The sequence below is a fragment of the Fonsecaea monophora genome, assembly GCF_001642475.1.
Source record: "Fonsecaea monophora strain CBS 269.37 chromosome Unknown Scaff66, whole genome shotgun sequence".
Classification (NCBI taxonomy): domain Eukaryota; kingdom Fungi; phylum Ascomycota; class Eurotiomycetes; order Chaetothyriales; family Herpotrichiellaceae; genus Fonsecaea; species Fonsecaea monophora.
Window position 1 is genome coordinate 73,445 of NW_019173997.1, and position 25,668 is coordinate 99,112.

The 25,668-nt window shown below is 53.1% G+C and overlaps 10 protein-coding genes across 10 annotated transcripts; 6 read left to right on the top strand and 4 right to left on the bottom strand.

Annotated features, from left to right (window-relative positions):
* Nucleotides 1–716: 716 nt before the first annotated feature.
* AYO21_08012 (hypothetical protein) lies at nucleotides 717–3,875 on the top strand (the record flags this gene model as incomplete). The annotated part of the gene is made up of 1 exon (XM_022657962.1): nucleotides 717–3,875. One exon carries the CDS (start codon nucleotides 717–719, stop codon nucleotides 3,873–3,875), a length of 3,159 nt encoding a protein of 1,052 aa, XP_022509721.1.
* Nucleotides 3,876–4,720: 845 nt separating this feature from the next.
* On the top strand, nucleotides 4,721–5,458 carry AYO21_08013 (hypothetical protein; the record flags this gene model as incomplete). Its single annotated transcript, XM_022657963.1, has 1 exon — nucleotides 4,721–5,458. One exon carries the CDS (start codon nucleotides 4,721–4,723, stop codon nucleotides 5,456–5,458), a length of 738 nt encoding a protein of 245 aa, XP_022509722.1.
* An 865-nt stretch (nucleotides 5,459–6,323) lies between these two features.
* Nucleotides 6,324–7,028, bottom strand: AYO21_08014 (hypothetical protein; the record flags this gene model as incomplete). The annotated part of the gene is made up of 1 exon (XM_022657964.1): nucleotides 6,324–7,028. One exon carries the CDS (start codon nucleotides 7,026–7,028, stop codon nucleotides 6,324–6,326), a length of 705 nt encoding a protein of 234 aa, XP_022509723.1.
* A 2,985-nt stretch (nucleotides 7,029–10,013) lies between these two features.
* On the top strand, nucleotides 10,014–13,992 carry AYO21_08015 (hypothetical protein; the record flags this gene model as incomplete). Its single annotated transcript, XM_022657965.1, has 8 exons — nucleotides 10,014–11,130; nucleotides 11,181–11,800; nucleotides 11,858–11,941; nucleotides 12,000–12,076; nucleotides 12,629–12,849; nucleotides 12,902–13,061; nucleotides 13,167–13,374; nucleotides 13,567–13,992. 8 exons carry the CDS (start codon nucleotides 10,014–10,016, stop codon nucleotides 13,990–13,992), a joined length of 2,913 nt encoding a protein of 970 aa, XP_022509724.1.
* A 335-nt stretch (nucleotides 13,993–14,327) lies between these two features.
* AYO21_08016 (hypothetical protein) lies at nucleotides 14,328–15,587 on the top strand (the record flags this gene model as incomplete). The annotated part of the gene is made up of 1 exon (XM_022657966.1): nucleotides 14,328–15,587. One exon carries the CDS (start codon nucleotides 14,328–14,330, stop codon nucleotides 15,585–15,587), a length of 1,260 nt encoding a protein of 419 aa, XP_022509725.1.
* Nucleotides 15,588–15,609: 22 nt separating this feature from the next.
* AYO21_08017 (hypothetical protein) lies at nucleotides 15,610–16,422 on the bottom strand (the record flags this gene model as incomplete). The annotated part of the gene is made up of 3 exons (XM_022657967.1): nucleotides 15,610–15,935; nucleotides 15,992–16,265; nucleotides 16,327–16,422. 3 exons carry the CDS (start codon nucleotides 16,420–16,422, stop codon nucleotides 15,610–15,612), a joined length of 696 nt encoding a protein of 231 aa, XP_022509726.1.
* Nucleotides 16,423–17,201: 779 nt separating this feature from the next.
* AYO21_08018 (hypothetical protein) lies at nucleotides 17,202–18,842 on the top strand (the record flags this gene model as incomplete). Its single annotated transcript, XM_022657968.1, has 3 exons — nucleotides 17,202–18,094; nucleotides 18,335–18,462; nucleotides 18,616–18,842. The coding sequence occupies 3 exons, from the start codon at nucleotides 17,202–17,204 to the stop codon at nucleotides 18,840–18,842; spliced, it is 1,248 nt and encodes a 415-aa protein (XP_022509727.1).
* A 524-nt stretch (nucleotides 18,843–19,366) lies between these two features.
* Nucleotides 19,367–20,479, bottom strand: AYO21_08019 (hypothetical protein; the record flags this gene model as incomplete). Its single annotated transcript, XM_022657969.1, has 2 exons — nucleotides 19,367–20,314; nucleotides 20,369–20,479. The coding sequence occupies 2 exons, from the start codon at nucleotides 20,477–20,479 to the stop codon at nucleotides 19,367–19,369; spliced, it is 1,059 nt and encodes a 352-aa protein (XP_022509728.1).
* A 1,433-nt stretch (nucleotides 20,480–21,912) lies between these two features.
* AYO21_08020 (hypothetical protein) lies at nucleotides 21,913–22,995 on the top strand (the record flags this gene model as incomplete). Its single annotated transcript, XM_022657970.1, has 1 exon — nucleotides 21,913–22,995. One exon carries the CDS (start codon nucleotides 21,913–21,915, stop codon nucleotides 22,993–22,995), a length of 1,083 nt encoding a protein of 360 aa, XP_022509729.1.
* Nucleotides 22,996–23,808: 813 nt separating this feature from the next.
* AYO21_08021 (hypothetical protein) lies at nucleotides 23,809–24,906 on the bottom strand (the record flags this gene model as incomplete). Its single annotated transcript, XM_022657971.1, has 1 exon — nucleotides 23,809–24,906. One exon carries the CDS (start codon nucleotides 24,904–24,906, stop codon nucleotides 23,809–23,811), a length of 1,098 nt encoding a protein of 365 aa, XP_022509730.1.
* Between the last annotated feature and the right edge of the window lie 762 nt (nucleotides 24,907–25,668).

Below are 25,668 nucleotides of genomic sequence, written 5' to 3' on the forward strand. Positions count from 1 at the left end.
CCCTTAAAGATGCCGAGTTGCAGATTTGCTCGACCTCATCGGCCTCAAAGACTTGTATTTCAACCCCCAAACACCATTCCATCCTCTTAGGAGCGCAGATCTGCCGCCGGGTTCTGTATTTAGTATCTCCTATTCTAAATGGAGTAGTGGCGTTGAAGCAGCGATTGATAGGTTCTCGTCGGAGAGGAAACCCTCTCTGTATGTACTGGACGGTTGAATGGTGGTTTGACTCTCTTGTTGGCGAAGAGGTGCAACTTATGATATGTGCCTAACTCTGTACCTCGTACCTCGTACAGGGTGCGCCAGTGGTGCTTGCTTAGGGGCGCCCGAGGATCGGTTTCCCGACAGAGGGCACCCAAGGCACCTAATGATCTGCCACAGTGAGGCGCCACAGGCTCCGCGGCACCCAACCACGCGCCAGTGAGGCTGCTGTTGGTGCCTTTTTCGTCACGTGGAGGGGGAGACCCTCTTCCAGCCTGACCTGCGCCCTTCTCAAATCAGCGCCCGACTCGTCTTCTCTCTTCTATACATCGATGAGACTTCACTTGAATTGGTCATCTCTTTGCCAAATAAATGTCATGGTCGTAGGGGTGCATGGATGTTACCGTCCACTTTCTCCTCAAGCACGTTGACCGTGTTTCCCTCGTTCGATTGACGACCCGAAATATGTGTCCGGAGTTTCTAATACTCTCGACACCATTATCCCAGTACTCATAATGGCCGTTGCCCCAGAACCAGTACAGTCTTCGTTGCCGGTACTTGGGTCTGTCCGAAAGACCCTCTCGCCCTTTGAACTCTTGATTACCTGCAACCCGCCCATCCTCGAATCACTCCTCGCTCAGGTTCCAACTGAGTCCATCTTCAAACTCTATCAGACTTCACCCTACCTGCGTGACTTCTTCTCGAAATCTCCCACCTCCTGGCGATATATCTCATGGCGTCTATACCAACCCGCGGTCACGACCGCCACCGTCGGCGTCAACGTGGCTGGAAATAACGGACAAAGACAATCGAGCAACTACGCCCTCGACCAAATCATCCTGACAGTCATAAACCCCTTTAGCACGAGGCTTGTCAGCCTAGAGTTGGATAACACGGCTGTTAGTGGGACAACTTTGACGTCCACTGTGCTGATATTGAGGAGGGAGACCCTTCGCCATGTCTCAGTGCGCGGGTGCAAGAATGTCTCCTTGAAATACCACATCAACCCATGGTTACAAATGCATGCATTGGCTCGCGAGTCACCGGATGCCAAAGGCCCTCCCGGTTTCGAAACCCTTGCTCTGAAGAGTTTATATACCTATCGATGCCGCCATCACAGGAGGAGGCCGTATTTGCCGAGTAGCCTCGCACGCAAGGAGAGCGATAGCGAGCCCACGCATGAATTGGTTCTAACCTGCCACAAACTAGGCATCTGGACAGATACGGCTTGGTGCACCACGCCCGGCGCCAGGTGTTATCGGAGGAGAGGGTATGTGAAACTGCGCATGCCCCAGGACCCCCGGGAAGTCTGGGTAGTCTATGATCGCTTGTGGAGGAGTCGGAATTGGCTGGGCCCAGCTGAGCAACCCAGAAACTACGCCTTGACCAAGAAGCGGAAATGGGATTGCAGGAGTTGGGAAGTTGACGAGGAGGGGATGAACGGCGAAACCATTGGCACGGGTTCCGAGGGCAAAGCAATGCCGGCACATCTACGAGCATCTCACCGAAAATTTGTCGAAAACGTCATTTGCCACAACTGTTCGGCAGAGATCCTGGAACGGTGTGAACAGTGCTCGGTCATGATGCACTGCACCGGGTGCAGGAAGACACTATGTGCCAGTTGCGCGTTCGATCGTCCTTACTTGCGAAACAAGAATGCTCCCGAAGAAGAAAGAAACAAGTTCTGGTGGGCACCCGGATGTGCTGTCTCTCCTTGTTCCATGCAAGATCAAGATCTACCTCCCAACGGAGCGCCCAACGGGAACCAAAACACAAACACGAACACCCTACCAAATATCAAGTTCAAATGGTGTTGCACAGAGCCAGTCTTTTCAGGTGGCGGTGGCATCACCTTCAGCAACAGTGCGAATCGGGACTCGGACCGCATTCGTGCGGCGCCGCTCCCAATTGGACAGAACTGGGAGGATCCGGAGTTCGTTCGTGATGCTCCCGGTGTCGTCAGCTATCCCGCAGATGACAGTGCGCCCAAAGAAGGACCTGCCGGCCGCTGGGCGAATATTAGTGCTTTATTTGAGACTGCTGCATATCTGACCGGTGGAGACCACCCTACCTTGTCAGTCCCTCGGGTTTTGTGTGATGACTGCTATGGCTCGGAAAGTTGGAAGGTCAAATGCAAGGCCTGTTCAACACCGATTTGTATTAAACATGATATTGGTGAGCGTGCCAAAGCCAGGATCTGCGGCTACAGAGAACTCCCCGTCGAGAGACAAGATTTCAAGTCGAGAGTGAAGGCTTTGAAGTTGCTCGCTACATTGATGCGACAACGGAAAGAAAAGGAGGCGGCAGCAGAGCAAGCAGAATTGGCCGAGGTTGGTATGGCTGTCAGGACCCCCAAAGCTGGGAAAGTTGGCGTCAAATCGGGCTCTCCTCTCTCCCCCTCGGCATCGTTAGCGGTAGCAGCGGCTGAGGCTGCACTCAATGCGGAGATGGGAGGGGGTTCGAGAACAATACGAACACATCTGGCAGAGATTGAATGGCTCCAACGTCCACTATCGCCCGCTTCGAACAGCAGCGGGCCTCCATCTCGATCTACCTCTCCGTCGCCATCGGCGTATTCAATGACTGCGACTCCGGAGCCGAGCTCTGCGCCTCGACGGCCAACTCGACCGGACGTTGAAGAAGGTCCGGGTTGGCGAGGCTGTCAAACACTCTTCTGCCCAGTGTCACGTTCGGCCCCTGGCGACCACAGGCGACGCTGTACAGCGGTCATGAAGACCTGCATGGAATGCAAGGTTTACGTCTGTGGCGATTGCGCAAGTAGCCTGGAACCTCCGTGTCCTTGCAAGGGGTGCCGAGCTTCTCAGATCGAAGAAGCCAACAACATACCCCCTATCCTCCCACCGACTACTGCATCATCTGAATCTCCTCTGTTTTTCTGTCCGAATTGCCGATGGGAGAGGATGCGATCAGGAAAATGTAAGCGGAGGTCACCAGCATTTTTGGCTGCCCTATCATGGCACGGCAAGAAGCCGAGGAAGCGCAAGGACAAGATGCGCAAACCTCTGGAAGCTCGACGGACGAGTCTAGGGCCAGGCGCCAGTCCCTCCAGTACAGAGGAGGCAATCGATGGGCTGGTGGACTTCTTCTCTAGTCTAAACGCCCAATATCCCGGTACAGGACACTTCCAAATAGATGCGGGTGGTTCGGGGCGGTCAACTGGTGGCGGCCAAACAGGAGCCGGAAGCAACCCACAGGATATACAAGATTTGGAAGACATGGGTGCTCTGGCCCGTGATTTGATCCGTCGGATCCAGCGGTTGAGAGATCAATTTCCTCCTGGATCTTTGGCTGCTCTGGCGCTGCCAGATATTCGGTTGGACGACGAAGCCGAGGTTGCGGTCAGGATTGCACGCACGGCGAGCGATGCGGCCCGAGCGATGACGCACCAGATGTTGGCGATGCAACTTGGAGCTGACGTCGCAGATCCTCACCAGCACAGTGCGCATCTCGATGCACTCCCTATACCTATGCAGCCGATCGGAGACGGCAATGGCAATGGCCCTCAGTCTATATTCGGGCAGACTGTGCACGAAACCCAGGGTGTACCTCAGAATGAAGTTGTCGCACCTGAACCGGCGGAGGTGCTTGGGGAGGGAGAAGTGGAGGACGAGGATGATGGACACTTTGAGGAGAGGGAATCAAGTACAGAATGATGACAGATGGTGAAAAACGTCGTGCCGCCAGGAGGAAAGCATCGCGCGAGGTAGGGAATTTTTGGACTGGATTGCATAGCACCAACGGAACAAAAGGGTGGGAGTTAGATTTGGGACCTGGTTGGGCTGGGGTCAACTTGATCTGATATGAAGATTTGTCTCTCGTTTGGTAATGACACGAAATGACCTTTACCGATGACTCGAGTCTGGATTTTTCAACGCTTCACCCTCTCGCAGAGCTGGAATCGAGTCAACCCGTTTCCTTTTTTCATGTTTCGGTCGCGATGATGCAGTTACAAGGCACCATTGTCGAGGGACACAGGTAAGAGACAGATATGCTGACACTCAGGAAACTGGGATCTGGAAAGATGATCGTCCACGGACGGCCCTTGTGGTATCCGCTGTCCGTTCCATTGGTTGCTAAACCTTCTTTCCCTCATGTTTGTGTTGCACCAAACTCCTGGATTCCCCTAAGAGTGATTCTCCGAGGCTAACACATGCATTATCTGGTTCACCAACAGAGACAGCGGGACATTTTGGTTCACAGAAGCTTGGGCTGGCAGTGGGAGGTCCTCACCGTCGAGGTCCTCACCATCGCGGTCCTCATGCTGAGGACTTTGGACTGCTGGTCAATAACATAAAGGTCCAGCCCATGCAGTGCTGTTGTCAAACAACTCTATAGCTCTTCTGCAAGTGACTTTGACTTCTCTCACAGACAGACACTAGAGCATAGCCTCACCTCATCATCGACAGACTCTTGTGCATACCTTCACCTCACTATCGAGGTAAACACTCAGACTTACACTCGTCCAACACCAAGACAACATCTCAACTCAACCCTCACCATGGCAATCAAATCTCTCCTCTTTGGCGGTCTGATGACCATCGCCGTCATGTGCGCCAGTGCCGACGCAACTCCAAACGGAAACGCCAGAACAACAATGGCAACGCTTGTCACCAAAGCGACACCATCACCAACACCAACAGAAACAACACTAGCAGGGCTCTCCCTCGTGGCGTCAGCCGCGGGCTGCGAAGGAGGCTGTAAGAACGCCAAGGACGAGGCCCCCTCCTCCAACCAGCCAGAACGCACATGCGTGCGCGAGGCGCTCGTCGCGCTGGCCAACTGGCGGCTGCACTGCGACCGGGCGTTCCCTCCGCTCGAGTGCTGGACGCGGGCGCCCAACGTGGAGCGCTGCTGCGGGAAATGGGTCGACGACGACGACGCACACTACAAAGACTACCCGCCCGTGCGGGTCAGCCGCGAGTACCAACTGGGCGAGACGTCGTGGGAGTGGCGGTGGGACGCCAAGGTGGACGAGAAAAGGCACCGTCGCGAGGTCGTCCTGCAGACGCCCGAAGAGTTCAACGCCCGCAAGACCGTGTGCCGCCGCTGGCGCGCAGAGAACGACGTCGTCTTCGACGCCTACATGCGCCGTCTGAACGAGTACGGTATCTCCGACGCCGACAACACCGGCATGGTCATCGACAGCAAAACGCCCAGGTATAACCCCGAAGGAGGCGGTTATGGCGAGGACGGCAAGAACAAGTACCCGGAATTGGATCCTCTGTTGGGATGGTAGGGGTGGAGGTGGAAGTAGCGGTGGAGGTAGCGATAAGCGAGAGCTGATGGGAGGCTAGCAAGGGTGATATTATTTTTCAGACGAGTTCCGTTCCTGTACTACTATTATGGAAGGTGTTGAAGGAAGTGTTGAAGCAAGTGCTGGATAGTGATTAGACTCCGGGTTGGTTGGGGTGGGTTGGGGTGGGGTGTTGATCCCAAGACAGACACATGCATACGTACGAGGTATATAGTCGCTCGATACCGTGCCAGAGGGCAGAGTTACTGTAAAATGTGTGTATGCTTACTCTACATCCACGATGATGGTCTTCTTCTCTCTCCTCTTTTGCCTCCCCCTTCTCACGCCTGGCGATTTTTCAACTCTGCCCGTCAATATTTACGTCCTATCCCCGCGACTTGGAAACACCGAATATAGAACGTAGGGATTATTGACCGAGTACGATTATTAGTATGCCGTTAGGACCATGCGGTCGCAAGGGGAGGACTAGTCACGATTAAGGCTCTATAAGAAATAGACATTTAAGAGAGAGAAAAAAAGTTCCTAGCTGACAAACGTCGAGGATTGATCAACCAGGCTTCCATTTGTTTGTGTTGTGTGGAACACAGAAATTATGTTATCGACTTTATCGAAGAAGAAAAAAAGCTGTTTATGCAAAAACTTGGGAAAACCGCTTCCCAACCCCCCCTTCCCATATCGCGTATCGGGCCCCGGGGGGGTGGAGGGTTTTTCTCTCTCCCTCTTTTTCATGGGACCATCTCCGTCGTTACCACGTGCGCTTAGTAGTAGAACTTTGCCAGGTTAAGAAGCCATAGAAAATTAGAAAAAATAGCCCAACCCCTGTTTTCCCCAATGTATAAGGAGGAATTTACAGCGCAGCGGCGAGACCCATGATGGCGAGGACACCGAGCTCGATCTTGGGGAGCGAGGCGGCGCCGGTGTACGTGGCCGGAGCGACGGGGAGGCTGCTCGACGAGTAAGGAGCATAGCCCCAGGTGCTGGTTGAGACGGCAGCGACAGGCACGCTGCTGGTGGTGGCCGGCGCAACGGGGACGCTGGTGGTCGAGGACCAGTCAGCCCACGTGTGGGGAACGGAGGTCGTGGTAACGTCGGCGACGGGAACGCTGGAGGTCGTGGTCCAGTCGCCCCAGGTGTGGGTGCTGGTGGGGTCGACAACCTTGCTGGTGGTGGTCGACCAGTCTTCCCATCCGGTGCACAAGAGCGTATCCCAGACAGTCAGGGTGCTGGTGGTGCAGGTCTCCTTGTGGTGGGTGGTTGCGCACGAGACGGAGGTCGAGATGGTCGAGGTGCACACAGCGGGCGTGGTGGTGGTGGTTGTGGTGGTAGTGGTGGTCCAGTCGCCCCACGTGTGGGTGGTCTCGGGGTCAACAGGAGCCTTGGTCGTGGTGGTGGTGGTGGTCCAGTCTCCCCAGGTGTGGGTGGAGGTAGGATCAACGGGAACCTTGGTCGTGGTGGTGGTGGTGGTGGTCGACGAGGTCCAGTCCAACCACGGGGAGGAGATGGCAGAGCCAAAGGCAGAGCCGACGAGGGTAGCAACGACAGCAGTCTTCATCTTGATGAGTGTTCTGTAGAAACGAGTGACAGAAGTTGGGTTTTTTTGCTAGGTTGAGCAAAGAGCAAGAGCAAGAGCAGCAAACGAGTGACTGGGGTGAACTTGACACGGCTTGAGGAAGAGAAGACAAGAAAGTGAAGAGGTCGTCGAAGAGATAGACGAGTTAAAGTACTTCGATGCGGCGAGCAAGCCATTTCCCAAAAGGGGGCGCCCGAGCAACCAGATGGCTGTGGAGCGCAGCGCCATTCATCTTTTGCCATCCAGCAAAAGTTCTCATGGCAATTTCGCAATGAAGTTGGAGTCGGCTATTCCACCGCCCCGATGGCACCAATCCTTCGTTAGGGCAAGAGACCGGGCAAAACCTTGACTCACAGAAACAAATGGCCTGCTGTCATAGGAGAAATCAGCCTTGGAGTCGGAGATGCTCGTGGATCAGTTGCAAGTGGACCGGGGGGGCCAGATTGATGAGAGAGAGATCAGCGTGTGGTGTGCTGTGTACCAAGTAGAGAGGTAAACAGAAGTCGATGAGACATGATTGGCGGGCTTGTATGATGGAGAAGCGACATGATTTCCTGAATACGAGGTGGTTTAATTCCGTACCTGCAGGCAGATCACAGCTGATTTGCCTGTTGTCGACGCTTGTGGAGACGAGCAAAGCCCAAATCCATCCTCAACCGCCATGAAGCTTGTCACTAAGAGACCTTCACGAAGGGGGTTCCCTGGGTCTCCTGTTCCTTTCCTCTTCCATGGGAGCACCAGGAGCAATCTCTGGTCAAGGGGGGCCCTCAATCCCATGCTTGGATTGGGCATCATCGAGCAGATTTCCCCCTGCGACCGTGGGGAAATGGAAAGCGAAGTGGAGAAACAAAGAAAGGCGGTTTGTATCGAAGCAAAACAAAGGCGAGAGGGCCGAAAGGGCCAAACGCGCGAATGGTAGAGAAAATGGATTAGTGACGTTGAAACCACGGCACCGGTCTTCAAAGGCGTTGCACTGCCAAGAAAACCGTTCTCCGCCACGAGGAGGTTGCAGCCTATGTGCGACAATCCCGAGATGAAGCTCAATTTGGCCTTGGTATCGATAGTGGATTTAAGGTTGTTAGACTCGTTTGAGATATATAAAGGAGACCAATCGCAGGGGTTATCTGGAAGGCTAATCACACTAACTGTAATTGGTGGTCCTCGCCTCGCCAAGTATTTTGCTGATTCGGTATCACTTGCCTCGATTGTGATTTTCATTACCCCTGGACCCCATGTGGCCGCTGTTGATCTGCCTGGGTACGAGTACGACCGCCGGTGATGATGCGAGTTTCAACGTCACGCCAGTCAACAGTCCGGAGTATAACCTGGTAACGGGGTTTGACAACGTGCTCTTCCATTCGATAGTAATCAGCCGAGCAGGGGGAGTACCGAGTACACCGCCTCGATGAAAAAAAAAGGGGGATATTAGCCATGATCATACGAGGTATCGAGTACCGAGTATGCGAGTCACACCTCTTTTCCACCAGGTTCCAACGCTAGCTTGTTTGCCTGTCGACATACCTACTGTGTATGTACCTGAGTACGAGTAATACCTCGTACTCGGTATACCTCTGTGTACTTGGTACACTACGATCAAGCGCAAAGCAGCACGATGAGAGTCAGACATAACAGTTGCTGCCTATCATAGACTTGAATACTACTATATCTCCGGATTGTTGCTCCGATGCGAAAGGTGCAACTTGGCAAAACCGCTTTCCTCATTCATCCCAGCGTCCTGTCTTCAAGCGCCCCTATCTCTGGCTGGACCGGTGGCTACCAGAAATGCATCCTACCACAACAGGGACAGAGTATGAACCCTGTCGTTCGCCATAGCCAAACCAATTGACACTCTCGAACCACTTGCACTGGTGTCTTCCTGTGGCGCAGGGCTAGCTGATGACGTGATTTTGAGGCTGCCCCGGTGTCCGCCCACTCAACGCCTTCCCATTCCCCCCAGAGCCAGAGATGGAGAATTCAGAGTTGACGGAAAGAGGGGAGCCTGGAAGAGAGCTTGCAAGTATACTGCGAGGACCAAGGTTGCACTTGGTTACAAGAGCTGTTAATTGTAAGGCGCTGCTTCAACGTTACTACCATCACTCAAGGGTTTGCAGTCTATACCTGATGATGATGAGCTCCACCTCGTACTCTTGCGGGAAGTCGAAGACAAGTATATCAGAGGCTGGCTATCAGAATGGTTGGATTCAACCCTCGTATTTGGCGCTGCGACCAAGAGGAAACGTATGAGCTTGTCATTCACAAGCCACCCACGTCTGCAAGACTGTCCTCTTTAGATGCGCGGATATTCAATATGTACCGAGTACGGCTTGAGATGCTGACACTGTGTGCGCTGGTGGAATAGCCATGGAGCACACAGACTGATAAGATGCGAGTGAATCCAGCTGATAGGGAACATGTTGTGTGCCTTGACGAATCGATACAAGAGACAGGACTTCCAGATCTCTCGTGTGTTTCCTACCGTTTTCCAGAAACCTCTCCTTCATCTCGTTCTTCTCACTTCTGCAGCTGTCCATAAAGCCCTCCTTTGCTCCAGATTTGTTTCAAAAGCACAATTCTTCATTCAATACATGGGATGTTCTGCAAGACATCGATTTGTCGGTGATCGACGATGGCGCTGATTGGGACCTGCCGAAAAGGGACTAGCTTTACACGTGATGATTAGAGCGCGGCATTTGCGCCGACAATGGCGGCATCTCGAGATTTCAGGTTTGACCGCCACCTCTGTCTTGTACTGCGCCCTTACACTACATGGAACCCTTTGGCGTTCTTTTCTTGTTGCTCATCCTCCATTCTATTGCCGTTGTCATTCCAATGGGCCACGTCAAGTCGCCTAGACCCCCATCGTATTGACATACGTCCTCCAAAGCATGACCAGTGGGACTGGCCCTACCACTGACTGTCGCCAAACTCCGCATTCGTCGTCCACTTTCTACCGCAAATCTGCCGAAGATGGGTGATTCACGCCACTCAAGCAGTCGACGAGCCTCGTCCGTACATCGTGAAGATCTAGAGGCGACGGCACCTAACTTGCTTGATCGTACAGGATCGCAGGAGTTCAGCGTTGTTGAGAGTGTGGCCGTCCAGGAAGTATCGACCGAAGACGAGACCCCGGATGTGGCCCCGACAACATGGTCCAGATCGGTGAGGTATCTGGTCTTGCTTTGTGCCTTCTTGACCAGCCTGAGCTTCGGAGTAACGCAGGTGCCGCTGTTATATGTCTTCAGGCTCATGACTTGTGATGCGTATTACAAAGACCATCCCTCGGGACTGTTGCATGGAGTTGAGCGATCGCCCACGGCAGGGACCTGGACATCGATCCTCTCTGCCGCAATGGTTCCATCAGGCTATTCCACCCGTCTAAATACCGGAGACGGCACTGACCGGTGTTCTATCCACCCAATTGAAAGCGCAACAGCACTATCGGTGTCCTTACTGGGAGCCAGCACCACCGTTTTTGGCACATTGAACCTCTTTCTGACAGGCACCTTGATCAAACGCATTGGTGTCAAACCAACATTGCTCACTCAGGTGTTCTTTCCTGCCCTCAGACTATTGATACAAATTGTGGGCGTCGAGGTCTGGGGCACCACTGGCATAATCATCATCCAATGTTCGCAGATCGTTACCATTGTGGGTGGGCCGAGTGGCTATATGCTAGCGCTGAACACCTTTATCACCGACGTCGTGGAACATGAAGGCCGGACAGCCGCGCTGGGGAGACTGACCGGGAGCATGATGTTCGGCTCTGCGTTGGGATTCTTGTTGGGTGGCGTGGTGGCTGAGGCGTTTGATATCAAAGCCCCCTTCCGTTTGACCTTGATGCTCTTTTTGACCTCTAGTGCCTATGTCTTTGCCTTCTTGCCACACATTCCGCCCCAGCCCAGAGACATCGACGCGGACCCGACCAAGGCCAGAAAAACAAAGATGACCTCGGCCTTCACCAAGTTCTTTGGCCCTTTGATGGTGTTTGCGCCCCGAAAGTTCATTACAAGGGATGGCATTGTCAGGACCGAGTACGGTGCATTCCTGCTTGCATGGGGAGTCTTTCTCGGAATTCTAGCCACAGGTAAGATTTTTTGGGTGTCAGAGGCAAAACCATCGCTAATTGGACACAAGGATATCTGCCCACTTTGCTACAGCTGTATTCAACCGACGTCTTTGATTTTGGCACCCAGCAGAACGGTGGCCTCATTTTCATGTACTCCATGTTGAGGGGCGTATTCTTGACATTTGCATTTCCGAAATTTATTGCCCTCGGCAGGAGATGGACAATGAAGAGAGAGCAGCAGGATCTGGCAGATACCCAAGAGTCCAGGTCGTCAGAGCGCGCTCCTCTCTTGAGAGACACCCGACAGCAAGCGGGAAACGGCACGCACAGTCCAAAAGACAAAGAAACCCCAAAGGAGCAAACATTTGCGTTTGATTTGACGTACACGAGATTTTCGCTGGTTGCTGATGGACTTCTGACATTGCTTTGCTCCTTCGTTCGCGAAGGTTGGCAAATGTATCTTGTTGCAGTTGTTCTGCCTTTTGCTGCCGGAACTGGCTCGGCCGCAAAAGGGACAGTCCTTCAAATGGTGGGAAGCTCTGCTACCAGCAGTGAGCGGACTGATGCTCTCGCCGGGGTATCGCTGGTCGAAAACATGGCTCGACTGTCGACAACGTTTGTCTTTGGTGTTATTTTTGCAGCGTTTGCCAGCATTGGAAGGACAGAGCTTGTTTTCACGTGCAACGCGGTAAGTGGTTGTGATTGACATCATAATATAAGTGATGGTGCTGACTCTACTTCTCAGGCTGTCGCGTTGATAGGTTTTGGAGTTTTGCTGTTTGCGCGCTTTCCACCCGAAGGGAGCCGCAGGCTTGATGAAAAGGACGACGTGAATCCAGCATTATGAAGGCTGGCATCAAAAGTAGGTCTACAGAAGTGATCTTCAGGCAGCAAGAGTCGACTTCAAGGACGAACTCCCTCATCACCCGCATTTGTTTCGAAGAACCACGGATGCTACAGCCTAGTATGTGACCAAGGGCGACCAGGAGGGACTTTTGTCTTGCCAAACACTCAATGATGGATATATCACTCATTATCTTACCTCAAAATTCTTTTCACCTAACCAGCTTTCACATCTCGTGGTTATTACCGATTCACTATACACCCTACGCGGTTACTGGCGGGTTGGCGTTTTCTTGACATCGTCTGTCACCAGTACCCGGATGGATCCTTTGTGATACCTCGCCGTTACTACACGACACTATCCTGTGACCTGCTATTTACAGCCTTGTCTGGATCAACTAGATGACACTATGCTTGAGGCCAGATAAAATGCCTATATATAAAGAGGAGGACCGAAACACCTGGAGAGCAGTAGCCAGATCGATCATCAAACAGCTGCTTTTCCACATCTCTTACAACACCTCTGACACCCACTTCAGCAACACAAAATCTTGCTCAATCTACACGGCTCTACCGTGCGGCCTAGTGTGGCTCTCTCGCCCTGCTGTTCTGGGAGCTTTTGTGTAAATTGCCTGAACCCGTCTTCCCGATCATTCTAACATCCTTCGTTTAGTCTGTGGGACTTTCTCGAGCACCGAATTTCGGAGAGAAATCGAAAAGGATACCGCGAATTCCCGTTGCCCGGTTACGAAGAGCGTGCTTATAGTCCTTCCGACGTTAGCATCATCGTGCCCACCGTCGACACAGATCCGGCATTCTCTGATAGCCTCGGCGGCCTCCTCAGGAATAAACCACTCGAGATAATCATCATTACTACTGATTCACGCCGCGTCTGTAAATGCCAATATGGGACAGACCGAGCTCCGCATCCTTACCGTCTCCAAAGCGAACAAACGCGATCAGCTGCTCCGAGGCATCAACGAGAGTAAAGGAAGTATCATGGCATTGATCGATGATGACGCATTTTGGGCACGCGAGACTATTCTTTTGCACCTGCTGGCGCCTTTTCAGCAGGAAGATATTGGACTTGTTGGGGGCCCAATAACGTGAGTTGCCTTCCAAAGACCCACTTCTCTGTCTATACAGTCTCGAGGGGGAGAGAGTCCACGCTGGCTTTCGGTTGCAGCAAGTTAATTTCGAATATTTCGCAGCTCGTACCTACCACTCAAGAGACAATACCCTGGCACCATCATGCCATGGGAGGTGGCAGCCATTCGTCTTCGTGGGAAGCGCCTCGGGAGCATGAAAAGCGCATATGCTGCCGATGGTGGCATCAACTTTTGCGTATCCGACGTCACAGCGCTGCTCCGATCCGAGATCGCCCGCGATCCGGCGTTCCAGTCTGCCTTTGCAAACGACGTGTGTATGGGCCAACGCTAGAAATCTGGTGACGACAGCTTCATCACGCGCTGGGTCCTTTTCCAACACTTGTTCAAGCCGCAGCGCCGCGACGGGGAGGAGGAGCCAGTCCAGTGGAAGCTGGGTATGCAGCTTACAGAAGGCGCCGAAGTCGGGGCCTCCATCATGCCAGACTGACGGTTCGCGGGTCAGATGAAGCGGTGGTACCGGAGCGGCCTGCGACACCGACTGATGTGTCTCGTCTACGTATCTGGCTTCTGGGGCATGTACAAGACATGTCCGCAGATGACGCGGCAGATGGTCGAGGGCATGCTCAACCCGGTGCTGCTGTGGGTGCGGCTCTACAGCTTCTGGAGAACATTCCACATCTGTCCGTGGTTTGGCTGCTTCGTTCTCTCCATGAAGATATACGACTACCTGGACGGTTTGTTACAGTTTGCGACCGAATACCCCTTTGCGAGACGCCATCTATGGGCTGCCGTGCTGGTCGACAGACTCTACCTCGTCTCGGACTGGTACTGCTGGGTGACATTGGGGACCGAAGCGTGGATCACGCGGCAAGCGGTCGATCCGCCCGCTGCTGGGAGGAGTTATCGAGATTGTGTCAAGGGAGAATAGAGCCGTGCTCTGTCCACCGTCCACTGTCCGCTATCAGAGTTTGCATCAAGGATAGCTGGCTGTCTAGACAATCGAAGAAATAGTTAGTACAGTCCGACACTCTTGGTTATTATGGTGAACTTAACACGCAAGGCTGTTAGAGCTTGAGCGAGGGGCTGGCGCAGTCAATAATTTATATTCGTAACCTGTCGCGGGGTTCGGTGATCAATTGACCGATGCCACTTAGACAGAAACCCCAACAATAGAAACACATCCCTCACCGTCTCTTCACCACTCAATCTTCCTCTCTTAGGTCTTTGAACTCCAACACCGGGCGAGTTCTGAAGTACTACAGCATGGTGAACTGGATCCTCGGCGAGAAGTTCTACCAACGTTACCCTCATCTGGATGGAGTCAAAGCTCTGTGGGAAACCAAGTGGAAGTTCCCCTGCTCGCTCGGGGTGTATCCTTTCCACGATGGCAAGCTCGAAGACTTCCAACCCATCTTCGAAAGCCTGATCAGAGACGACGTGAACGATGCGTACACAGACAAATACACCCAGTACTTTATGCCGACGGCCGAAAAACTCACCGACGCAGCCATGTCAGCCCAGGCCTCGGACAGAGCCAAAGCCGCCGCCCTGTTCAAGCGTGCCGCGTGTGTGTATCGAATATCTCGGTTCCCTTCTCTCGAGGCTGGTTCAGGACTAAAGAGAAAGGCATTTGAGCTACAAAAGCAGGTTTACTTGAGAGGTGCAAGCCTATGGGATGCTCCTATGAAAGAGGTCAAGATTCCCCATACTGCGGCAGATGGTGAGGACGGCAAGGAGATACCGCTGTTCGTTAGGCTGCCGCCAGGAGCAAATAGTGAGAAGAAATGCCCCGTAGTGCTGCTGATCACAGGACTGGACGGGCATCGACCAGACAACACAGAGGTAAGCACATCAGGCGCTCTGGTGTACTCACACGCACTCCGACTAACAGCATGGCCACAGCGAACTGACGAGTTTCTGGACCGTGGTTGGGGCTGTGTGATCACCGAAATCCCAGGAACAGCCGATTGCCCGGCAGCCCGTCGTGACCCAACGTCCCACGAACGATTGTTCACCTCGATTCTTGACTGGATGGACAAACAGCCGTCGTTCAACATGCGGAAATGTATGGCCTGGGGTCTTTCTGCTGGGGGTTACTGTGCCATCCGGCTAGCACACACTCACCACTCGAGGCTTGCTGGGGTCATTGCCCAGGGCGCCGGGAGCCATCTGTTCCTAAGTCGAGAATGGCTTGAGCACGTCAACGACCACGAATACCCGTTTGTCCTTAGCGAAGCATATGTTGCCAAGTACGGCTACCGGGACTGGGAAGAGATGAAGGACAGGGCTCAAAAGGACTTTAGTCTTGTCGAAAATGGGATTGTGAATGGGCCCTGCTGCAGACTGCTCCTGATCAACGGCACCCACGACGGGCTTGTTCCCATAGAGGACAACATCCTTCTCATGAACTACGGCCGCCCAAAAGAAGCCCGGTTCTATGACAAAATGCTGCACATGGGCTATCCACCGGCAAATGAGAGCATTTGGCCCTGGATGGAATCCATCATGGCCACCGCGTCATGAGCATCGTCTCAGCCTTGCATGTTCAATACCCTCGCGAAGTTATCAACTCCCAGCCTCTCGGAATGAATACCTTGCTGTCTTTGATATGCTTTACCGTCCACGGGGTGGTGTTGGCAGCATCGGCCTCTTTCCCGACAAAGCCTTTTAAAGAATCCATTTCATGGATTGCCAGATATTTTGGAGGCTCATCTTTTGTCAGAGCCGTCTTTGGGCCAATGACATACCTGGACGATCGTCGATATCCTGGCAACTTGTGCAGCATGTCGAGATGCTCTTCTCGGTACCATTTGTCGAAGTCGGGCTCATCCACTGGGTGCATCTCGACCGTCGCGCAAAACGGCGCGGGGACTTTATCCAGCGGCATCAGCAACAGTCGGCCTCTTCTGTAAGCGCCAGACACTCACCTTCACCCCGTCCGTCAGGATCATAGTCCTGAATTAACTTATAATTCCTGATATTGAAGTTCCCTACTTCGGACGATGGCTTTTTGTCGGGCCACATGTCGCTGGTATGGCGCACACCGTTCAAGAACTCTTTGGAACTCAACGGGTCTTCGAGTTCGGTCTGGTATAACACCAAGAACTTGCGTGGCGATTTCTCGCCTGAACCAAGTGGAAAGTCGGCCTCCCGATACATGGCCGCGCGCACGGCAGTCTTGCTGTTGATCAAGTCCGGCAGCTGCCACCGATCAGCCTGGTCTACACGGGTCTACACGAGAAGGGACGGTCTAGATACGAACATGTTCATCGATATACCATTTTACCCAAAGGTCGTCGTCAACCCCAGAATTTGGGAATGGTTGCGAGTTGACCCATAGAAGATATTGTAGGGGCATTTCTCGTCTGCTTCTCTTGTGTCGCGCAAGTGGGACGTTTCTTTTGATCGATGCCTTTCGAGTGAGACGTTTAGCTGTTGCGATCTGGATCTTTGCCTTCTATGTTGTAAAGTGGTCCGCACCCGACTCTTTTATCTCCCCGTATTTCACACCTCCCTTCCCCGCACCCAAAGTTTCACGAGCTCATCCGAGGCTATCGGAACATTGGCCTTGACTGTTAGAGTATCCAGGGTGTTTATGGTTCGATCTGGGTCCTCAGTTAGTGGGGTTGGCCATTTCTTTCAGAGCAGGACATGCTTAACAAACATTTGGGGAAGGGCCACCAGGGTTATTTGGGGACGATCCGCCGTTCAGAGATTCGCGAATTCCACCGGAAGATTGACACCGAAGAAGATGCGGGATCGAACCAGCCTTGTGAGACGTATAGCCCAGACTACATTCTGCCAGCGAGTATACATCGCCGACTGGCAGCAGAGCAATCATTAGGAACGTATCAAGCACTACATTTGCAGCTGAATGGAATTCTTGTCTTGAGTTCCTTGCTTGATCCGTAACTCTCTTGGATTTTCGCATCGCTGGTGTTTTCTGAGAGTCCTAAAATGGAGAAGGACCAGTCGTTGCCAGTCGCTTGCCAGTCCCTGCGCAGTTTTCTGCTCCACCTTCAATTTTACCCACATGTCCACATATCAAGAGTCAACGCCCTCAACAACTACAAAGGACAAACACACCTCTAGCTCCACATCCCCCTTGCCATCATCCAAACGCTGCCAGGACTAGCCATGGCTGGACCCAACTCCTTCAATGCCGCACCAGATGCCACCGTAACAAAGGCGTTGAAGGCCTCGCTCGATGCCATCGACGCAGCCGATGCACAGCTGAGAGAACTCAATCGGGCCATCCACGACAACCCGGAATTGGCTTACAAGGAGTTCTTCGCCGTCAAGACCATCTCGGCCTTCCTGAAAAAGGAGGGGTTTGCCGTGACCGAGCAGACGTACGGCCTCGAGACATCCTTCACCAGTGAGGTCGGCCAGGGCGGTCCTCTGGTGATCATCTGCGCCGAGTACGACGCGCTGCCGGGCATCGGCCACGCGTGCGGCCACAATTTGATCGCCACGTCGTCGATCGCTGCGTTCCTGGGCGCCGCCACGGCTCTCAAGTCGAGCGGCATCCCGGGCCGGGTTCGCCTGCTGGGCACGCCGGCCGAGGAAGGCGGCGGGGGCAAGTGCAAGTTGATCGACGCCGGGGCGTTTCGGGACAAGGACATCGGCGCGGCCATCATGGCACACCCGGTGACGGCCCACCAGTTCTCGGACGGGTACACGGGACTGGCGGGGCTGAAGTTCATCGCCTCGCACAAGTTCCGCGTCGAGTTCCGCGGCCAGCAGGCACACGCGGCGGGCGAGCCGTGGAACGGCGTCAACGCGCTCGACGCCGCCATCACGACCTACAACAGCGTGTCGATGCTGCGCCAGCAGATGCGGCCCGACGAGCGCGTCCACGGCGTCATCGAGGACGGCGGCTCCGTCCCCAACGTCATCACCGCCTACACCCGCATGAACTGGTACGTGAGGGCCCCGAACGTGGCGAGGGCCGACAAGCTGCTGGCAAAGGTGCACAGGTGCTGCGAAGCCGCCGCCGCCGCCACGAGCTGCGAGATCAATTTTATTACGTGAGTCCCAACGTCCTTGTCCCCTTATTCTCCCTCGTTCTACCCGCGAAAAAAAAAATCCCTTGACGAGCGGGAGAGACTGAACAAAAGGGACGTTGTACGTGTACGTGTGATGATTCGGTGATTTAAACGTGGTCATGGCGCTTGACGGCCAACTCTCCTCTACTCTCCTCTCCTCGTGTTCTTTGTCTACATATTTCTACAACTCATGATCTGACACATAACCCCCCTTTTCCGCAGCGCCCCCACGTACAAGAACCTGAGAGTCAACCTGCCCCTATGCAAGCAATATGTCGAGGACATGGCGATGATAGGCGAGAAGATCATGGTCAAGAACGACGAGTCGTACACGGCATCGACGGACATGGGTAAGCAATAAGTTCACGAAACTCGCCCCCTGCCCCTGCTTCCTCTCCTCCTCCTTCTCCTCCTCCTCCTCCTCCTCCTTCTTCTTTGTCGCTCTCCACAATCCACCTTGTTTCGGAATCAAGTAACCAACCAACTGATCGACCGACCACCAGGGAACGTCTCGTTCGAAGTCCCCAGCTTCCACGGCACATTCCCCATCCCCACCGAGCCCAACGTCTCGATGCACCACCCGCGCTTCGCCGGGCACGCCGCGACAGACGACGCCCACCGCGCCGCCATAACCTGCGCAAAAGGCATGGCCATGCTGGCGCTGCGCGTGCTCACGGACCCGCGACTCGTCGAGGAAGCGTGGAAAGACTTTGAGAACTTTGATGACTGATTTTGATGTGATTCCGTCAAGGAGGAATGTGCAATGTTCTGTGGTGTACGTTGCTGTCGCGTCCTAGGTTTCAAGACTCTCTCTCACGTCCGCAGAGATCTCGGTATTTTCTGGCACAGGCAATACAGCTGGTATCAGCCATGCTTGTCCGTGTCCCTCACCTTCACCTTGAAGTTGAAGGACTCGGTGGTCGATCCGTATTTACTGGATTGAGCTATGGACCTCGATCTTGCTTTTCTCTCGGCCCTGTGAGAAGGCTTTCAGGTGGAGTCAAGTAAGGGATTATTTGGTCAGAAGAATAGATATGCACGCGTGTAAAACGTGTAATCAAGCCAGTGCCCAGCCCAGGTGAGAATATCCCATCTCGGGTCTTGGTGTCACTGCTTCACCACCGTCATCCTCATCAATATGTATTCTGGTCCCCCTCTCACATAAGTCTCAATGCACAGCGTCGGGGCATTAACCGATGGCAGCATCATTATCCAGCTTTCTCAACCGGAGCCCAACATCCGCCGCCCCATGCTTCATGAGTATCCATACACCTGCATGGCGTACTTCCCAATCTCCCAGCCTCGCTGCGCCCCGCCGATTTGCTGCATACAGTCTTCCAGCCACGCTACTTGTGGGCATCCACCATTCTGGCGGAGCACAATGAGTGCCATGCGGATAGGAATGACCATTTGGATCCCATGGACCCAGGAGCCTGATGGCATCAAATAGACTGGTAGTATCCGACAGATATCGAGAGCTGCTTTTCGCGCTTGACATACTAGAGCTGAGTTGGACGTTCCGGAGAGTTCGTCATCCTGATGGCTTGTGAATTCGTCAGTCGGAAGGTCTGGTAGCCGACTAAGGTCCCCATCACGAACAGCACTAGGCTTTGTAGGAAGTGTCATTTGCACCTTTCGAAGCGTCTTCCAAAGCTCCAAAAGTATGATCACCGTGGTCTGGTACATGGCAAATGTGTAGGCGATGTCGGTCGTGTTGTCAAAGACTAGTTTGGATTCAAAGCCAAACTTCTGCTGTTCGTTTTGTGACAGAGCGACCTCTTCAACTTGAGGCTTGACCTCACACTCCCACTTGATGTACCAGTCTCGTATACGTTGGAGAAGGTCGGCAAAATCCCTCTCGAGACCGAGGTTTAATTCAGCCTTTGCGCTCGCCTCCGTTGTTTTCAGGTAACGAATGAACTTCGTATACATGGCAGGAAGCTCGGAAGCGAGGTCAATCAGATACCCTACCGGATTCTTTGGTGTTTGGGAGAAAGTCCAGGGAATAGTCTTCCACTCTTCTGTGGCGAGACAAGTCGGACAACGGGCTGCGATGGCAGCAAGAATCATAGAAAATCGATCAGTTTGGAACGCCCACATGGTATATGGCTGTTTGAAGATTTCAAAGCCCTGGAGTCGGAAGAATTCGGTCATTCCCAGCATATGTTGGACCCATGCAGTACCAGTGGTTGCGGTGAGATACTTTGATATCCAGTCAGCTCCTGCGGCCAGTTAAAGTGCGACTATGACACATACTTCGCAAAACGTGAGGATTGCTATTGAGAGGACAGTGTGGCCGGCCGACGATTTGTCAGGATGAGATAGGCGCTCGTTGAGCTCCCGAAGAGACCGAACATAGAGATTCATTCCTTCCCGTTGGGCCCGTTGGACATTGACTCGCCGGCCGAAAAAGGACGCAGCGAATGACTTCATACAACGTCGAGGAAGACAGTCAGGCATCCTAAGAGTGTGGAAGCCTGGCCAACGGTCATCTATAAAAGAGTTCCCATCCTGCAGCTCTTGGTTCATATAAGCAAAGTATAGGTCATCGCCTAGAATACTCAAGCTAGGCATCGGTTCTGACGCGTGTGGAAATACAACTTTTCGAGGTTGAATTCTTTTCCGCGGACGATATGCTGGATTGTCGTCGATGAATTCTAGTCCGCTTGGGTAGCCTGTGCACTCGACCTCGCTTCTTTGGCATCGTACACATCTCGGCTTGGTCTCGTCTGGAGTTGGGTCAGCATGAGCCGGTGACAATCAATGAACGACGCTGACGGATAGCCTACCACACTTGAGACGTCTTCTGCGGCAGGTGAAGCATGCTTTTGACCGCCTATATACCATTGTTAGTAAGAACCTGAAGCATACAACAGTCTGGAATGGTATGTCGACCCACCCGCCACGACCAACCATTGTCACTGATTCATACAGATGTTTCCGAGAGGAACATTGTGATGTGTGACCTTCAAGCAATTAAGCCTCGAAACTTATAGAGAAGTCCAGCAAGGGAACCACAGGGACTTCTGTCAACGTTGACCTGACCTTGTTTACGAGCGTCGATATCCGCAAGGCATTGCTGAAGTGTTGGAGGCCTGACGATTGCATGGGTGACCTGCACAGCTGAGAGTGAGACAGTACCGAGTAGTGTGAACTGAACGCGGGCTGGCCGGAGAGAAGTGCTTTGACGACGGCAGATACATGGAGAATAGTGACGGCGTGAATGAGATAGGGGAGATTTGCAGAGGCTTAGCCATCAGAAGATGTCGAGGCTTTTGAGGCGTTGAAGCTGCGGGTGTCGGCGACTTGGTGCTTGCGCAGCCTGCGAAACAGACCAATCGAAAATATGACTGTTTTGGGAAGGTGGGGACATTTGTCTCCCTGTATCTCTCCTTCACTCTCCTCTGTCTCTCTTTTCCTCCCTGCCCTACTCTGCGCTCCATCTCGCTGACGTCCACCAAATCCCTCCGCCTCCGTTCAATTCAATCTAGTCACTACTTCACCCATCATCGTCATGGACGGCACGTATCTCCATGCCTTGTTTTCCTACACTCACAGTACCGCAACACCTCGTCCACAATGAGCACTGATTAGCCTCACCGCCTGAGGCCATTCCCCTCTCGGTGATTTTCTCGATTGGCTCAGCTTCGCAAGGCATTCAGCGTCAGTTGTTTCATGATGGACACCGCACGTACATGCCTCCTCTCTGAGGGTATAAGAACCTCAGAGACCACGACTTCAAGTCTCGAGCAAACCCTCCACAAGGCCGACTACAAAAACAGTACTACCTTTCAATCTTCATGGCAGTCTTGCGCTTTAATCCTCTTGCCGCCGCCCTGGCGTTTGGTCTGGCATGCTGTGCACCTATGACAGAGCCACTCTTCTCCCAACTGTCCGACCCGTCCTACGGTCCGATTCCAGGTCAGTCTGGAACGTACAGCACGTATAACGGCACAGCAGCTCCGTTCCCTGGCAATATCACAGGTGCCATAGTCAACACGACTTTCGGACCTCCTGGCGAAGACGACCTCCTCTTTCAGAACCTGCTGTCTGCCGAGTGGGTCATCTTCTCCTTCTATCAACAAGGGGTTGAGCGGTTCAACACGACAGCCTTCGCTGAGGCTGGCTTTCCCAACACCACCTATGAGCGTATTCAGCAGATCCGTGACAATGAAGCCGGTCATCTACGTATCTTTCAGAACCAAATATCCACCAACTCGGTCAAGCCCGGCCCGTGTCAATACCAGTATCCCTATGAAGACCCGATTAGTTACATTGCGCTTCAGACCGTCATTGAGATCTCCAGCATGGCCTTCCTCACCGGGCTGGAGTTGCAAGCCAAACTCACTTTGTCCAAGGCCGCCCTTGTGGCCATAGCCGCGACCGAGTCGCGTCACAATACATGGTCACTCATTGACAACTGGAAGTCCACCCCATTTGCTGGGCCAACGGATACTGTGTATCCATATGCGAACCAGATTCTGGATTTCACCAATGAATGGGTTGTCAACGGCTCCTGCCCAGGCGAGAACCCTGTATATCCCACGCCGCGCCAGAACCTCCCACAAATATCCCCCGGCGCTGGTACAACGGGTATCACGCCTGGCTCAACTTTGGTGTTCAATTTCACCCAGCCCGATAACCAACCTCAGTTTGCTCCTAACAAGGACTACTACGCTGTCTTTTTTCATGGCCTCTACAATATCTCGGTTCCATTCAATACAACATCCTACAGTGCGGTGATACCAGCAGAGATCGAGCCGCTGGGTATTATCATTGCTGTCATTGCGGACAAAGAAGGTGCACCAACCAAAGAGAATGTCGTTGCCGGGACGTTGATGCTGCCCGAGAGTCCCGCCGTACTTGCTGATACAGGTGTCTGAAACTAATAACTTAAGATACAGAGTTGGGCGGGGTTGGACGGGGTTGGACGGGGGTTGTACTGGGCGGGCTCAAAGGGGGTCAGTCGGGTTGTCCATTACCAGCAAATACAAGTCATTTATATTAGTTCGTTGCTCTTCTCATCTCATCTGGATATTGACATAACTGAGAGAAAAGTAATCCCATTTTCCATGCACCTAAACAGACACCGACTGTCGCCGGCCCGGCAGAAATAAAGGCATTAGCACTCTCCGTCCCTTTCATTGTCTAGACATATATGAAGTACTTGGGTTGCTTAAGCCGAGCGGAAAGTATGCATATGCTCGGTCGGGCATACACTATACATTGAGCGTAAGACAAGGCCTTGAAGGAACTAACTACTCGTAGTCGTGCTCGAGGGGGCTCATGTGATTTTGTCTATCATCTCCAACACCGCGTCCCGAGCAATAATATATATATATATCTGTGTATTAAACATTTCGGCCTCTTATCGTCATCGCAGCGCCTTTCCACCAAGGCAGCCTGCGACAAAAGCACCGAACGACTGACGGAAGGACAGCCAGCCAGCCAGCCAGCCAGCCAACTAGCCAGCCCTTGATGCGAACTTCGACAGTGGACAGCGGATAGTGCACGACTCTATTGTCTTTTGACACGACAAAGTTTTGAAGAAGAAAGGCACAGTCTGACAAGAAAATAGACGCCCTCTCGGATTTTAGATAGTCCCTCGCTCAAGGTGGCCTTGCGCAGAAGTTTTACCAAGAACCATGATCATCAAGACAGCAGCTGGATGCCGCAAGAACGGGGACATGATGGGCTCAGAGGTCAAGCAGGTCTGCAGCACTAATACACTCCAAGATTCCACATCCGAGAATCCTCCCCACGAAAGACAACTGGTTCCTGAACCACTGTTTGTGCTCCATAGGCAAGCTCCCAATGCACGAGGCAATGCCAAGTGGCCACACAGTTAGATCGGCTATGTACGGGGTGATCTCAGCATCTGTGTTCAGTGTGATCTCGGTTTGCTGCTGACCCCTGTCTGTGACCTTGAACCTCTCAAGGACAAATGGAATACTCGAGGACATGTCCACTGACGTGGCTATGAGGCGCGAGTGGCACTCTTTCACCTCGTGGGCGTAGACAGATGAATCTGAATATGGTTGAATGAGCTCGAGGATCTTCAGCCATGCTTGATTGACCAATAGCCTTGTAGCCGAGTAGTTCAGCCACAGGGTAGCGTAGGCAATGCTGGAGTAGCTGTAAACCTCCGAGGAGAAGAAGTCTCGAGTAGGCAAAAACGACGTCGTGGGCATGAGATGCCGACGTGGGTACCAGGAACTTGGAATTCGAATCGCCCAGTCGCGCAGGGCATGGTCTAAGTTCGCTGCTTCGCTGCGCAGTTTCTGAAGCTCTTGTAACAGTTTCGGATTGCTTCTGTTCGGCTGGAAATTATTCCGTTGCAAGATCGTGAGCCGATTTCGAAGTCTCGCAACTTGGACCACTATGCGGTCATAATCGAGGTCTCTGCCACACTCGCCAAAAGGCCGACCGTCTTCAAGCCATGCTGGCACTGAAAGATACCGCAAAAGAGCTGATCTAATGATACCCCGCCGCGAATACTTTACCGCAGAAGTTGCCGACAGCTTCTCCAGTGGGTGCTGGTTTCTCCATATTTTCAAAATCGCAGCTGCACCATCATGATGCAAGTAACTGTTGGGGACAGTATCAGCCCTTCCGTGCAACGAGTCTTCGTAGCGACTCATTAGGAAGACGACCAGCAACGCGGCATCGATGTTTTTTTCGACCAGACCGGACAACGTCTTGTGCGCGTGCCGCAGTAACTCACCATACTGCACGTAGGCTTCCGCTGCGGCCACTGAATGTTGCTGTGTCCGTGAAAAGACGACTAGTGCCATCGACGAAACCGCTGAATCAATGATTGGAATCGTTCTCCCCGAGACCCATTCTTCAAGGCTGTCTGAAACGCTGCCTGGGAGGCGTTGCACATCAGCTGGTGCTCGTAAGTAATAGTTGAGATAGTAGATGACAGCACGGGTCCGCAGATCCAGGTGAAGGGTTGGAGTCAGGCTTGAGCGAGGTCCTCTCGGCCGCTTTGATTGTCCACTGGCATAACGGTTCTCGATGTGGATCAGAAAGTCGACCCTTGGGGGCGTGGCTCTGATACATATGCGACGAGACTTGACACATCTCAAACATGTCGGTCGTGTCTCGTCGCACTGCGGGGTGAGCAGATGTTAGCCGCTGGATAAGCATCGTGGGAGGGATTCCTGCCTTGATGCGTCGAATTTTGCAGGTGCGACAGCCACCACTGGGATACGACAGAGCATTAGAATCATGCCTCTGTCGATTTCTTGAAGACATCGGAACATTCAAGGCGTGTCGGAAGGGACCAGACCAGCCGCATTGTCAGGTCAAGGTCTGAGGTGCAAAGGAGGTGCTTGTATGAGTGTATTGTTGTAGTACTTAACTCCATCCATTCATCTCCGCCAATAAATAAACTTACTGTGCATGCCGGTTACTTCGCCACTTGGCTTAAGTCCGTGCCTGACTTTCCTTAATCAAGAAGCCTGAAGGGGAAGAGATCGAGTCAGGGCTGCCCAGGGCTGCCAAGATCTGGCGTCACGTGTTAGCGTGGTGAGTGATCCGTTTGCAAGCAT